General features: G+C 37.4%; 1 protein-coding gene across 1 annotated transcript in view; it reads left to right on the top strand.

Moving 5' to 3' along the window:
• The window catches only part of LOC100338257 (WD repeat-containing protein 64), a 144,964-nt gene that overhangs the window by 98,813 nt on the left and 31,138 nt on the right, over positions 1 to 15,013 (top strand). Inside the window, exons 16-20 of the mRNA XM_002717339.6 lie at positions 7,608 to 7,738; positions 10,279 to 10,380; positions 11,515 to 11,581; positions 13,176 to 13,212; positions 14,109 to 14,248. Of these exons, the coding sequence (XP_002717385.4) occupies positions 7,608 to 7,738; positions 10,279 to 10,380; positions 11,515 to 11,581; positions 13,176 to 13,212; positions 14,109 to 14,248 (477 nt within the window). The remainder of the gene's footprint in view (positions 1 to 7,607; positions 7,739 to 10,278; positions 10,381 to 11,514; positions 11,582 to 13,175; positions 13,213 to 14,108; positions 14,249 to 15,013) is intronic.

Genomic DNA, 15,013 nt, shown 5'->3' with positions numbered 1-15,013 from the left:
TTTGAATTTTGTCATTATATTGTTATATATTTAATATATATTATTATATATATTTAATATATATTTAAAATAATCTACAAAAGAAGCCCCACTCTGAGATATCAAACCAAGGAGTAGTTTAGTTTCTATTCCTGTCTTTCCCTCTTGTTCTCTTCCTAACCTAAGTAATTAACCTTTCAGTTTTAGGTTTTTGACTTGTCTCTAATGTTTTTTTTTTAAATATAATCAAATGCTTTTCTATATTTGGTTGCTTCTCACCCTTTTTAAGCTAATGATATAAAACTATACAACACGTCTTCAAATGTTATTGGAAAATGAATATTACATTCAAAATCCTTGTAACAAAATAAATTTTAACTCCAGTTTTTCATGAACTTTTAAAAGTATCCTTATGTCTATTATTCTATTTTTACTTGTTTTATTTAATAATATATTCTGGAGATCATTATAAAGCAATATTTAGAAATATTCATCCTTTAAAAAGATTGTGGTAAAATATATATAATGTAAATTTTGCCATCCCAAACATTTTTAGATGTGCAATTGGTGGCATTAAGTATATTCACATAGGAGTGTCCATCCCCAGTAATACTTGAAACTCTATACCTGATATGCAGTAACTTCCCAACTGTTCTTCTCTTAAAGCCCCTGGAAACCACCATTCTATTTTCTGTATCTATGAATTAACCTACACTAATACCACATACAAGCAAAAATATACAGGCTTGTTTCACTTAACATAAAATCCTCAGAGTTTAACCATGTTGTAACATGTATCAGAATTTCCTTTATTTTTAAGGCTGAATGCTACATATTCTATTCTATGTATATACCACACATTATTTTATTCATCCATTGATCAGTGCTTGGGTTGCTTTTTCACTTCTTGGTTACTGATAATAATGCTTCTGTGGACATGGTTATAAACATTCATCTATTTTTTGAAGGCTCTTTAACATTTCATCTGAATGGATGCACCATAGTTTATTCAACTAGTCCCCTGTGGGTGGACATTTGGATTATTTCTTACTTTTTCCAATTAAACATAATGCTATAGCAAATATAGTGTTATATATGTGTGTATGCATAGATTCATAGTCATATTTTAAAAAAAATTAACACTGTATCTTTGGGATAGATTCCTAAAAGAGGAACTGAGGGTCAAAAAGTAAATGCTAATATAATCTTCCTAGATATTGCCAACTTCTACAGTTGAACAATTCTGCACTTTCACTAACAACATGAGGATAAGTACTTCCTCACAGCCTTGCCAAAATTTTATATTGTCACGCTTTTAGATTTATGAGTACAAAATCATAATTTGGTAAATTTTAATTTGCAATTCTCTTGTAATGAGTTAGCAGAGCATTTTTTAATAGGTATATGGGACCTCTGTTCATATCTTTTTTCTCTTTTTTATCTAGGTATTCTTTTTCTTTAAATGTTTCAAAAGCTTTTATACATCAGTTATATTAGGAAACATATACATATGTATACACAAATATATATGTATGTGTATATAATTAGGTAAATGTATTAGGTATATTGGCCTTTTGTGATGTAAGTTTCATTTTTATTTTTCCAATTATATATTAGTGTTTTATTTTTAGTTAAAATCATTTCAGCCATGGCAATACTAACATCTGGGAGGCCAAGTGCAGATGAAGTTTCTGGTTAACAGGCACTATTATTTTGGAAATAATAATCACAAAAGTTCTCCAGGCTTTCCACAAGAAGTCTATTGTCCCTCTAAAAATAGCCCATCTATCTATGTAGATAAAATAACTCATCTCCCCAAAAATAGCTAAGTCTTCCCAATTCTCCTAGATTTTAACAATAGAGAAAGTTTGGAGTGTGTCAAAAGGTCACAAAATGGTTGTTCACTTTTTATGGCCATTATTATTTCACCATTTTTGCAACTTACAATCTTAAATAAATTTTTTAAATGTCAGTTAACAAAATTTCAGCTCTCTCTTTTCATAGGTTTTATTTTTTTTAAGTTTCTCATTTGCACTGGTGACATCAACTGATCAGTTAAAGACATCTATTTTGTGGTTGATGTTTTAAAAATCTATAAAAAGAAAGTGTACCATCAGACTGACTTTCTTCAGGATAGTCTCTGAATTCCAAAATTATAAGTAGACTGAAAGGAGCCAGCCTTATTTCTTCCAACAGAGAAAAAGGAAGCAATTTCTGACAAGTACTACATAAGATAATTCTTCAGAAGTTACAGAGCCAGGGTCTTTGTCCTGGGATCCATGGGCTTCCTTCCATGAGCAGACTTCTGGGGAGTCTAAACCGACTCTGAATTTGTATGTAAAACTTCTTTCCTGGGAAGTACAAAGTTCATGGCTTTTTCTGTCCCAGAATTTCATTATAAAACATTTTCAAACACACAAAAAGTTTGAAGAATTATACAGTGATTATCCATATATCCCTCCACTTAAATTTTAATAACATTTTGCAATATTTGCTTTATCACCATCATTTAATCCAACTTGTTTTTAAAATCTATTTCTAAGTAACTTGAAGGTATTAATACATATCACCCCTAATCATTTCGCTCTGTGCATCATTAACTAGGGTTGACTGTTCATGGTTTTGTTTATAGTGAAATTGACATAAAATGAACAGAACCTAAGTGTGCTATTCACTGAGGTTGAAGAGGAGCAACCCAAACCCCATCAAGATAAAGAACATTACCACCACCCAGAAAGTTCCTCGAAGCCCCTGCCTAGTCAGTACCTGAGCCTCCCCAAAAAGGCAACTGCTGTTCTAATTTTTTCACCATAGATTTTTTTTCTTACTGCTCTAAAGCATCATATAAGTTAAATCACATGGTATAGACTGAAGGTTTTTCTTTCATGTAGCAAAATCCTTGTGGGATTTGCCCACATCCCTGCAAATATTAGTAGATCATTCTTTTTTATGCCTGTGTTGTATTTCACCATGGTGTAAATATATATTCTTGAGGTGTTTTTAATCAGGAAAAGGTTAATCACTATTATCTACAGTTTTATTTCATTTCAAAATATCTCTGAAATACACACACACATACACACACACACACCCAGAATTGGACAATTTAATTTAACATCTTTTCAGAAAGCTATTTTTGTGACATGCTTACACCTCCTTGATTTGGAAGCAAGAAGTATTCAGAGCACATGCTTAACGTTGAAGATAGAGAAGTGGAGATGTTCCTCTGTGTCTGTAAAAATTTAGACCAACTGATTTTTTAAAGAATTGCTTCTTTGAAAGGCAGAATGACAGAGAGAGAGAAAGAGACAGCTAGACAGACAGACATATCTTTCATCTGTTGGTTCACTTCCCAAATGGCTGAAATGACCAAGTCTGGGCCAAACTGAAATCAGGAGCCTGGAAATCCATCCATATCTCCCACTTGGGTGGCAGTGGCCCAAGTACTTGGGCCATTATCTTTTGCTTTCCTTGGCACATTAGCAGGAAGCTAGATCAGAAGTGGAGTATTTGGGACTTAAACTGGCACTACAGTATGGGATGTCAGCATTGTAAGCATTGGTTGGACCCAGTGGACCACAACTCTAGCCCCCAACTGATTTTTTTAATGAAACCGTTCATTAACTGTCGCTCCCCCTCTTCGTGGAGGAACGACACAGGACCCTGCACTGTTCTTTCTTCTGCTCGGCCCTCCCCGGGTTTGCTGCTGGTTCTTCCCGGGTTGGCTACCGTCCCTTCCACCTCCGTGGAAGGGCGGTTCCCCCTAGCCACTTTCCCCACTTCCGCAGGAGAGTGGCACACCGCCGGCCGGCTCTCTCAAGGGCTGCACAGGTGTTCCTTCAGATGTTCCTCTTAGATGTTCCTCATGCATGTTGTCTCTCTCCTCCTTTATAGTCCTCTTCCACCAATCCCAACTCTGCTACCCACACGCCGAGTACGCTGCCCTCCTCCAATCAGGAGCAGGTCCTGCTGTTTATTGGTTGAACTGGAGGCAGCTGTGTAGAAGCTGTTTCTCCCTTCTCAGCGCCATATTGTGGAAGAGCAGATGCATAGAATAAGTCTTAATTCCAGTAACTTAGTCTAGTCCGAGTTGCTCCCCACAATTAACCTTATTTAGTTACTTTAATTTTAGCTCGAACCCCAGAACTTTTCATCTTTTTCAGGGATAAGTGGTCAGGTATTAAAGAATGCAAAAAACTCTTAAGTTATAGAGGGAGGAACTGAAGAAAGTCTTACTTTTTCCCCTCAGCTGTTAATGAAATAACCATAACATAATTTAATAAAGAATAATATAGCTTGTTTTATGGCACATTAAAACTATCATTTTATCACAAGGCACAAATATACTGCATTATTTTCCTTACATTGAAACAAATACCACTTAAACACTGCAATATGAATTCCATTCATTGCTAAATTAAATGTTTAGAGGTATTATTCTTAGGTCAAAGGACTTTGAAATCAATATATATACAGTCACCTTGACATAATAATATTTCATGTAATGTGCACAAAAGATAGAACAAAATTCATTTCACAAAGCTTGGGTCTACTTTTAATTTTACACATTATTGGAAACAGTGAGTTTTTGATATATGAAAACTTGATTATAGCCAATAAAAACAGAAATATGCACAATGAGTAGAACCCCAGACAGTTGGTAAGTAATTGCATAGGTAATGAAAAATGATTGCTTTGGGGTAAAATTGCAAAAACTATAGAACAAAGTATTGAAGTACAATGAATACCTTTTAGACTTAGTATACATTATCTCTGAGTTTGAACACTTATTTTTGTATTCATCATAATCAGCACTGTGGCACTTCCTGTTGCAATAGCCTTGAAAATTACTCTATAAATACAGTTTGCAAAAGACACATAGAAAAAATTGATTGTGCATAGTTCTTTGCCCAAAACTCTTTCATTTATGAAGCACTTTTTTAAAAGATTTATTTATTCACTTAAAAGTCAGAGTTATACAGAGAGAGAAGGAAAGACAGAGAGAGAGAGAGAGAGAGAGAGAGAGAGAGATCTTCCATCTGCTGGTTCACTCCCCAGTTGGCTGCAATGGCTGGAGCTGTGCCAATCTGCAGACAGCAAACAGGAGCCAGGAGCTTCCTCCAGGTCTCCCACAGGGGTGCAGGGGCTCAAGAACTTGGGCCATCTTTCACTGCTTTCCCAGGCCACAGCAGAGAGCTGGATCGGAAGTGAAGCAGCTGGGACTTGAACCGGCGTCCATATGGGATGCTGGCCCCTGAAGCACTTTTTATTGAATACTAAGTATGTATCTAATGCACTCTTAGCCAATAAATCTTGAGAATGCCAAGATTAATTAGGTATGGTGCCCACACTATAGGAGTACAGCAGAGAACTTAAAGGGCTGGGGGAGAGTAGGAGATCCCTGAAGAAGATAATTGTTGAAATGGATCTAAAGACTTATCAGAAAGGTTGAGAAAGGTAGTTTGCAGAAGGAGATGAAAAGACAAAGTAAATCCCAAGAAGAAGAGCGAAGATGAACAAAGTCATGGGGGGAGGGTAAGATATCACTTGTTTTGTGTAGGATAACTACAAATATTTCTGTGCAGCCAGAGTAATACTTGGAGTGGTAGAAGATGAAAAGAAACAAATTGGTATGGACTTGATCATGCTCACAAAGGAGTTTTGGATTCCTATTAAAAAATGGGAATCCACTGAAGGGCTTTATTATTTTTTAAAATGTTTATTTATTTGTGTGTGTGTGTGTGTATGAGAGAGAGAGAGAGAGAGAGAGAGAGAGAGAGAGAGCTCCCACCACACCAGCTGGTTCATTTCCCAAATGCCCACAACAGCTGGGTCTGAGGCTGGACCAGGCCAAAGCCAGGAGCTAGGAATTTGATCTGAATCTCCCCTATGGGTAGAAAGGACCCAACTACTAGAGTTATTACATGCTATCCACCAGGTGCATAAGGAAGCAGAGCTACAATTTGAACCCAGGCGTTCCAATAAGGAATTTGGGTGTCCAAAGTGGTATTTTCACAGCTGTGCCTGACACCTGCCCCTCACAGATTAACTTTAAATGACATGCTCAGATTTTCATTGTGAGTAGTTCACTTTTGATGCTGCCTGAATGACAGACTGGATGGACCAGTAAAAGGATGGAAGATTCAGGCAACAGGCTACTGTTTCCCTTGAAAAATATAGAGTCATGGTAGTCGTGATGGTGAGGAAGGAATGTTCTCAGCAAACATTTATGCGGTAGAAGAGGCAGTAACTGATTGTAACTCATTATTGATGATGCCACGAAGTTACAAGAGGAACCAAGGACTGCTCCAGGAATATGCTTCCAAGAGATGATGGCTTAGACATATTTGCTTTGAGCTATCTGTAAAATTTCTAAGAACTAATTAAATTTTCAAGCCTGAAACTTCTGAAGGGAGGAATGTTATTAAGCCATTAACATTGGGATCATTATTACTAAAACATAAGAGAATGAGGTTGCCCAGAAAAAGTTGGAAAAAAAATAAGGGGGAATTCAAGCCTAATGATATTAATATTTAAAAGGTTGGCAGAATAAGAAATTACCAAGTAGGAAACAGCAAAGGAAGGGTAATCGATATAGGTAAAACCAGTACAGCCTGGTGTCAAGAATGTCAAAAGAGGAGGGAGTTTCAGGAAGGCAAGGACCACTGAGAGCAGCAATGGGATTGACCTCTAATCTTACTTGCATAGATGTCCCTCTCCCATGTTCCCATCAAGTGTTTTACATGCCTATGATATAGCACTTTCAAATTGTACAGCAATCAACCATCTATATGAATGCTTTAAATTATAAAAAGTTTCTTGACTCACATATATCCTATTTGACTTTGTTGTCCAAGAACTTAACATTATACACCCAGCCAATACCCTAGGCAAGACAATTGAAACGTTTTCAAATAGAAACTGATAATAGGAGTCCTTAATGATACGTAGAAAAAGCTTCCAAAGAGTAGTATGCAGCAGAAACTTTAGTTGCTAAGGAAAGAAAAGTCAGGAAGTGGGAATAGTTAACATAGAATATGCTTTCACGATATGCATTTCACATAGTAATCAAGATCCCAGATGGAATGCCTGCATCCCATATCACAATGTCTGTGTTCCAGTCCCAATTCCAGCTTCCTGCTGATATGGAATTTGGGAGTCAGAAGGTGATAGCTCAAGAAACTGGTTCTTGCCACTGGTGTGGAAGACCAGGATTGAGTTCCCAGATTCTGACTATGGCCTAACTCAGCCCTAACTGGGGAGATTCTCTCTCTCTCTCTCTCTCTCTCTCTCTCTCTCTCAAAATAAATAATAAAACATATTTTAAGGAATAATATTTCAATAGTTTGAATAAAAGGAAAACATATAAAGGTAATTTAATGACTGGTAAAGAATAAATAAATTTAGAGAGAAAGCAGAGATTATTTTCATTTTAATGCATTCTGAAAGTTAAAATGTTTTAATGCCAAGGAAATATAGATTTTACTCAATTTCCATGCTCTAGTGTTTAAAACATCATAATAATACATTTTCAACTTAATGAAAATTACAAAGTATGGACCCAGCACCTGTACTGTCATTAGACAATGTACTCATGACACTCATTGTCTACTCTCTTCTTTCTTCAGAACCCTGCCATTAGTACTGAAGTCAACTGTGTTAATTTGTTACAAGTAGAAGGATATAATTTGATAGCTGTTGGAACCGTAAATGGTGTGATCATCTTATGGAATTTTGTAACAGCTACTGTCAAAGAAGTGTAAGTCTTCCCTAAACAATATAAAATTTGCACAGCAGAAGACCCAAGTTAATGTATAATACACCTAAAAAAAGAGAGAAAGAAATAAATGAAAGGGGTGACACCTCCTAGTGGAGGCTTTCCTGGAGATTAGATTATGTTCATGAAGAGACTGTGTTCTAAGTGTCTAAATTCCAGAATGATATGAACAAGGAGCACCTTAAGTGCTGGTATTCAAAGACCTTTATTCTTTTCACATTAGTATATGCTTTTCATGTATAATCTTGTCCAAATTTATGACCTCAGCAAACATTTAAAATACATAATAATTTCAAACACTAATCTCCACAGAGATTCAAACATGCATATCCAATTGTCTACTGACAAATTTCCATCTGAATCCAGCAAGATCCTTAAAGCCCCATATGCCCAAGATGTCTTCCCAACCTACATCTCCCCTACATTTTTCCTCTTTCTATATTCAACACAACCACTATCTTTCTAGCCACTGAAATCAAATGGTGAGAGGCATCATCAGTGCCATTTCCTTCTCATTCAGCATGCCCGGTGCATCCAGTTCAATAAATGATGTTAATAAGGGCCACTTTGGTAGATGTGATTCTATTTCTCAACCGATTAGATTTTCTCCATGCCAAATCCTGTCTTTGCCCTTCCCCAGCCAGTTACTTCCAAATGCTCTTTCTACTGGTTGTAAAGGAATGAATGTAATATTGTATTATTTGTATGGATGGACTGTAAATAGTAAGCCCTATCCCATTGTGTAACTGGGATGGGTGCAAGGGCCATGGGTGGACACAGTACATAAGGATGGTCTGTAAAACTTGCCTTCAAGGTAAAATATGGCCAAGGACCTTACCCATAAATGAAAATACAATCAAGTTTAGCATTTAGGGAATGGGAAGAAGTATAAGGGAGGTGAGAAGAGGCAGCTGGAAATGACAAGGGAAAAGAAGAGGGAGGAACAGAAGAAAGCTCTGCCTCTCTATTATAGTACCCTATATATCAGTAGTCTGCTTGTACCCCAGGTGCCTTTCCCATCCATGTCTGAGTCATTACTTTCAGCCAACATTTGAGAGAAAATAATTCTTTCATGTTTGGACTCTGGATTTAGTTCTTTTGAGCCTTTAGCTGAAATAGCTCTTTGTGCAGACCCTCCTTCAGCACCTCCGCCTCTACTTCTAGAATTCCTGCCATCCTTCTGTTACTTCTCTTCCATTCTTGCCCATAGGCCTTTCTTGCAGACTCCACACCTGTCACTTGATACTGATATTTACTTGCACTGCACAATTCCTCACACACTTAGTAATACAGTCTTTACACTGTGTCAGCTTCTTATATCTCATTACTAAGAAGGGAAAGAAGGTATACTAAAAAGACTATTATCAGTGTCATGGCCTAAAATGAGTATTGATCCTAATTGTGGATGCCAGGCATTTTGCCAAGGGTGCATGCAAATCCAACACTGAATCAGAGAAAAGTAAGTAACTATAATGTGTCATACAGAATATCCCTTTCACACAGACAGTTAATTATATAGAAAAATTAATTTAGAATCACTGGGGTATTTCTGAAAAACATAGAATTTAGTACAAAACTGTCTGAGGTAATTTGGGACAAGCTTTAAAGGTTCTAATAGGAAAAAGGTTTTCATATCCATGATGAAGGTCATTCTTATGGCTACCTGAAATGTTGCCTAAGATCCCATTACCAGTCAGGAACCCTTCTCTTCATGATCTACCCCCTCCCCATGCATTTTGGGCCCAAACTTATTATTTGCTTGACAATTAATAGCACTTCCCTCTTCAGGTCATCTGTATAACAGAAAATCCAAGAAGTTTGAGTACAACATGTCATCAAGCCCATGGGCTGCTCCTTTGAGCTTGGTGCATTCCAGGCTACTTTTTCATCCATGAGCTCAATTTAGCAGAAATAATTTCCATGAAAAGAGGGGTGTTTCGCTCTCAGGTCCATTTTCTACAAGGAATGGTAAATGTGGCTTTAAGAACCAAGCATGAAGTGCCAGTGTGAGTGGTTAGAGACTATTGCTTCTTCTCAAGAAACTGCCTAGGGAGGTTTATGGTTCCTTGCAATACGGGTCAACAGGAGACTTGATCAGGCAGAGCACAGCTCTCACTGAATGCCCTTTCTTCTCTACTCTATCATAAGTTCCTTGAGGGTAATAGCCATATTTTATTCAAAATTTTCACTCTGCTTATTCAAAGAGTAGAATTATATTCTCAAAAAAGTATGAAACATACCAGGACTTTCTCCACAGGACTAAATAAACTCACTCTGTGAGCTATAGGTAGGAAGACTGGACCAGTTCACTGAATTAAAAGACTTTTAAATCACTAAGTGACCACCTTAAGAGTAAGCAGAGGCTTATTAAAGAGGATATGTTCAAATTCTATACCTTTTGGGTTTTCTTTGCATATTCATAACAATTTAGGAGCTGATTAACTCTGTAGGGGATCCATGTTGTAAGTAAAACATTACTTAATTTTTGAATGTTTATCATATAAATGTGTACTTATTTCAAGGTACCGACCCGAAGATTCCTTCAGTGTGGACAGTAACGTGGATCCCAAACACTTAAGAATAAATGATATACTGTTCCTCTTTCGTACACCTGAATGTGAAAGGTAATTCAAAACTGTCTGATCAAGTAATACTGTCTAGGACTATGTGAGTGACAAAAGAGTTCTTTTCATTAGACTGCACTAATGAAGAAACAACTGGAGGAAGAAATAAGTTCAGTTGACTTCTTGGATTCGACTTTCTTCCCTGTTACTATTTGTACGTAGAAATGCTGGTCATCAGGGATCTAATGGGCTGTGGGTTTCCTTTACCCTGGCAGCTTCATGGCTCATTTTACCACAGTGGCAGAAATGGAAAATGCTCATGTGACCACACTTTTGGTCAAAATGTAATGCTATGAGCACTGATGCCAGGAAAAGGAAGGACTTGCGGGGCAAATGTAGAAAGTCAGACGGGAGATTTCAAACACCAGCCACTATAACTGAGCAAGCCCCATCCATTCGTTTAGAGAACAGAGGACTGACTGCCAGCTGTTAACAGGCATTTGAGTGAATCAGTAGATCAGTACTTGCTTCTGTCTCATAAATAAATATTTCTAAATGCTTTTAAAAAAATGAATTCTTAATAAAAAGCACCTTTTCTATTTATATTTGCTTGAGAACTCTGATTTTTCAGGTAGTACACAGTGTTAAACACATCTTTGGAGAGAAATGCAAAAGGTCTGTACTAGTCTGGAATTGCCCATTGGTGAGCTGGAATAGAACACCTCCCCTACCTGTCAGCTGGAAATTTCATCAGAAGTATTCTGAGAACACTGGAGGACTCATTATGTGTACACGTGTGCCATCATCCTAAGTCCCTTAGCCCATTAAAAGCAGGGCATGGCAGAGGCAGGATCAGGCCATAACTAAATGCTACAGCAGCTTTTCAGCCTTGTCAGTCTCCATCTACATATCCCCACATTTTGAGTGACAGATTCCCAGGACTAAATCTTGCCTTGGTAGTGGAGCAAGCCAGACTTTTCAGACCCAGGTAGCAGTAAACCTTAATTGCTGAGTTTCCTCAATACTACACTGATGAATGTTTGCTACACAAAATTTAATATGTGATTTGTTTTATGAGTGGTTCAGAATCCACCCATGAACAAGGCAGCAGTCGTCTGAATTTGAAGTAAAGAGCACCCTCTGAGTGTGACTGTATGTTAACTCTTCTCTGTGGATCTCCTCCTTCCCCTGTAGATCAAGTCAAGATTCCATTGGCTCCTCAAGCCAGTGTGACTCTAGCAAGGGTCCACAGAGTTGTAAGGTAAGAACAGAAACAGTGTCTTCCTGTCACATGATTGCTCAAAAATAGTGACATCGTGGGGTTGTGAGTTAAGCCACAGCATGGGATGCCTATATCCCATACTGGAGTGCTTGGGATTAGTACTGCCTCTGCTTTTAATCCAGCTTCCTGCTAATACACACCATCAGGGACAGCAAGTAACCACTAAGTAATCAACTGCTTAGGTCCTTGCCACCCATTTGGGAGATACAGATGGAGTTTCTGGCCCCTGACTTTGGCCCGGCTCAGCCCTGGCTGTTGCAGGCACAAGGAGAGTGAATCAACGGAAGGATGATCTCCCTCTCCCCCTCTCTCTTTCTCTCTCTCTGTCACTCTGCCTTTCTTTTTTTTTTTTTTTTTAAGAAGTCCTTTTTTTTTATTTATTTGAGAGGTAGAGATATGGACAGTGAGAGACAGAGAGAAAGGTCTTCCTTCCATTGGTTCAACTCCCAAATGGCCGAAACAGCCAGAACTGTGCCAATCCTAAGCCAGGAGTCAGGTGCTTCTTCCTGATCTCCCATGTGGGTGCAGGGCCCAAGCACTTGGGCCATCCTCCACTGCCTTCCCGGGCCACAGCAGAGAGCTGCACTGGAAGAGGAGCAACTGGGACTAGAACTGGCACCCATATGGGATGCTGGCGCTGCAGGTGGAGGATTAACCTAGTGAGCCACGGCGCTGACCCCTCTGCCTTTCAAAAAATATAAATAAATACATCAACATTAAAAATTAGCGATACTGAGCATCTGAGCCCCTCGTTTGGTGGAAGGAAAGGGTAGAAAACTCATGTACCTAAAACCTTTTTGTTTTCTTTAAAAATTGGTTTCTAAATTGTTTTCTTCACTATTTCAAATTTTTTTCAAGGCTTTTACATCCATGAATCATGTATACATGATCACAAAGAGAATAAATTATGCATGTTATTTTATATTCATCAAATAATTTTCAACTGTCTCCTTGGCTAAAAACTAAGTATTATCCTATTTCCCAGGGAGAAAAGATAGCAGATCATTTAGTTATATTATAATCCATTATGTAGTGCAGTAGTTTTCAAATTATCCTCTCAGTTCTAATTTGTGTATTTTTACAGATTACGTTTCTAGTTAAGATTTTGTTTCAAGGAAAGTTTTCACAGCAAAATAATTTTAAACCACTAGCATGGTGGAAGAATAAAATTTTATGGATATAAAAGCCAGACAGATTTGTACATGAATTCAAGTCATCCATTTATTACCTGATTAGCTTCCAAGATGTCACTAAATCTGTTTCCTTCCTCATCATAAAAAGAAATAAAAAAGAAAAAGTTGCCTGTGTATTAATAGAATTACAGATAATATACACCAAGACTGGACATGAGTTAGGCATTGAATTATTCTAATTATGATGATACTTCTGAGTCACTAAGAAAGTATTATTATGGACTCCCTATTTATGAAACTGAAAATCCCTCCAATACATTTTTTTCAAAGAGTTCATTGTAAAAAATGTTAAAAGTAATACAAATTCAACCATTATGAGAATCTAGTCACCCAGTATATCTCATTATAATGTCAGACATATTTTTTCTCTCCTAATTCAGGGAAGCAGACAAAGTATACATGACGGTGATGTTAAAGGTCAGTGTGAAATCACCTCTCTACAATAAAACAACTCTTTTGCAATGGGGCTTTAGGTGATAGAATACTCTTAATGAATATACTCATACGCTGTTTTTAAAACAAAGTGTTGAGATGCTATAGATTCTATAGTCTAAAAGGTAGAATTTCCTTTTTTTTTTTTTTTTTTTTGGACAGGCAGAGTGGAGAGAGAGAGAGAGAGAGAGGCATTTCTTTTCCATTGGTTCACCCTCCAATGGCCACTGCGGTTGGCGCACTGCTGCTGGCGCACCGCGCTGATCTGAAGCCAGGAGCCAGGTGCCTCTCCTCGTCTCCCATGTAGGTGCAGGGCCCAAGCACTTGGACCATCCTGCACTGCACTCCTGGGCCACAGCAGAGAGCTGGCCTGGAAGAGGAGCTACCGGGACAGAATCCGGAGCCCCGACTAGGACTAGAACCCCGTGTGCCGGCGCCGCAGGCGGAGGATTAGCCTAGTGAGCCGTAGCCCAGCCAGCATTTCCATTTTGATGATGCCTTTTTAAATACTAATTCTGGGTGTTAAAACAAATCCAAACATCACTGAGATTCTTAGTCTCTAGTCCATTTTCCTAAAACTTATACTGGTTTATAAGTCATTCTGGATGTGAAAGACATACTGGATGCATATGTAGGCCTTAGCTGTAATGTATAATATGGCAGCTTTTGTAATAGAATCAAAAATATGCCTTTCAAAAATTTCCAATGACCCAGAATTCCATTAGAAAAACAAATTTGTTCTCTTTACTGTTTGAAGTTCTCTGGTGTTTAAAAAAAATACAAAGGAACAATGTGTTTGTGTTTTTGCTATTTTTTCCCCGCATAAAATTTGGAATTCTAAATATTGTAAAACTGTGGTACCTCATTAATTTTTCTGATAGGTGAACATACAGATGTTACAGTGAGAGAGACACATGCAGTGGACAAAAAACATTTCGGAGCTGCCAACTTAATAGAATCTCAGCCACCCATCCTTGCCACTGCTCATGAAGATGGACACCTCCGCTTGTGGACTATGGAGGTGACAGAGCCTGATATTTTCTGAAATAGGAAAGAATGAAAAAGATTAAAAAGAAAATTAGATGAATCTTAACCTTCTTCCAATGGCATTAATTCTAATATTTTTCAGTCTTCTAGCCAACTTGTTGGCCTCACAAACTGCATCACTAATAATGCTACTCAAACTTTCACTCAGCCAATTTCATAACTCAAGAGAAAAAAACTGACAAGAGTGCTAACTTAGCTATTTCAAATCTTTCTTTTGAGCTGTGAATATATGCCACTAAATACTTTATCAAATATTTAAATAGCATTAAAGGATATTAATGATGTACTATAGCAGAAAAACATAAAAGTACTAAAGATTTGCCAGATCCATTATATTATTAGTTCTCTAAATTATTGGAAGATGGTATTCGATTTTATTAAATGTACTTAAACACTTTAAAATGAAAAATTGACTTGGGGAGGAGGCTGGGCACAGTTTGAATAAGGAATTCAGAAGATTATGAAAGAAAGTATCTTGAATAGGCTGAGGATAATGACAATAAAATCTTCAGAGAGACAATAAAGTCTCAGGAAATGAGGAGAAGATTCAAAATATTTTTTCTCAAACTTGATGTTATTACCTAAGCTAGATAAAATATGTGAAAGTCATTCCTTGTGCTGAGTTACACGAAGTGCTGGGAAAAAAATATGAATTTGGATCTTTTGCAATCCCTCATCTTGCCCCAATATTCAAGATAGAAGCTTATGAAAAGGCAAATATTATTGTTGAAAACAACTG

Source organism: Oryctolagus cuniculus, chromosome 13, assembly GCF_051225735.1.
Source record: "Oryctolagus cuniculus isolate XC-2025 breed Fujian yellow rabbit chromosome 13, ASM5122573v1, whole genome shotgun sequence".
Taxonomy (NCBI): Eukaryota; Metazoa; Chordata; class Mammalia; order Lagomorpha; family Leporidae; genus Oryctolagus; species Oryctolagus cuniculus.
The sequence above is the reverse complement of the archived record's forward strand: the minus strand, read 5'-3'. Positions and strand labels throughout refer to the sequence as shown.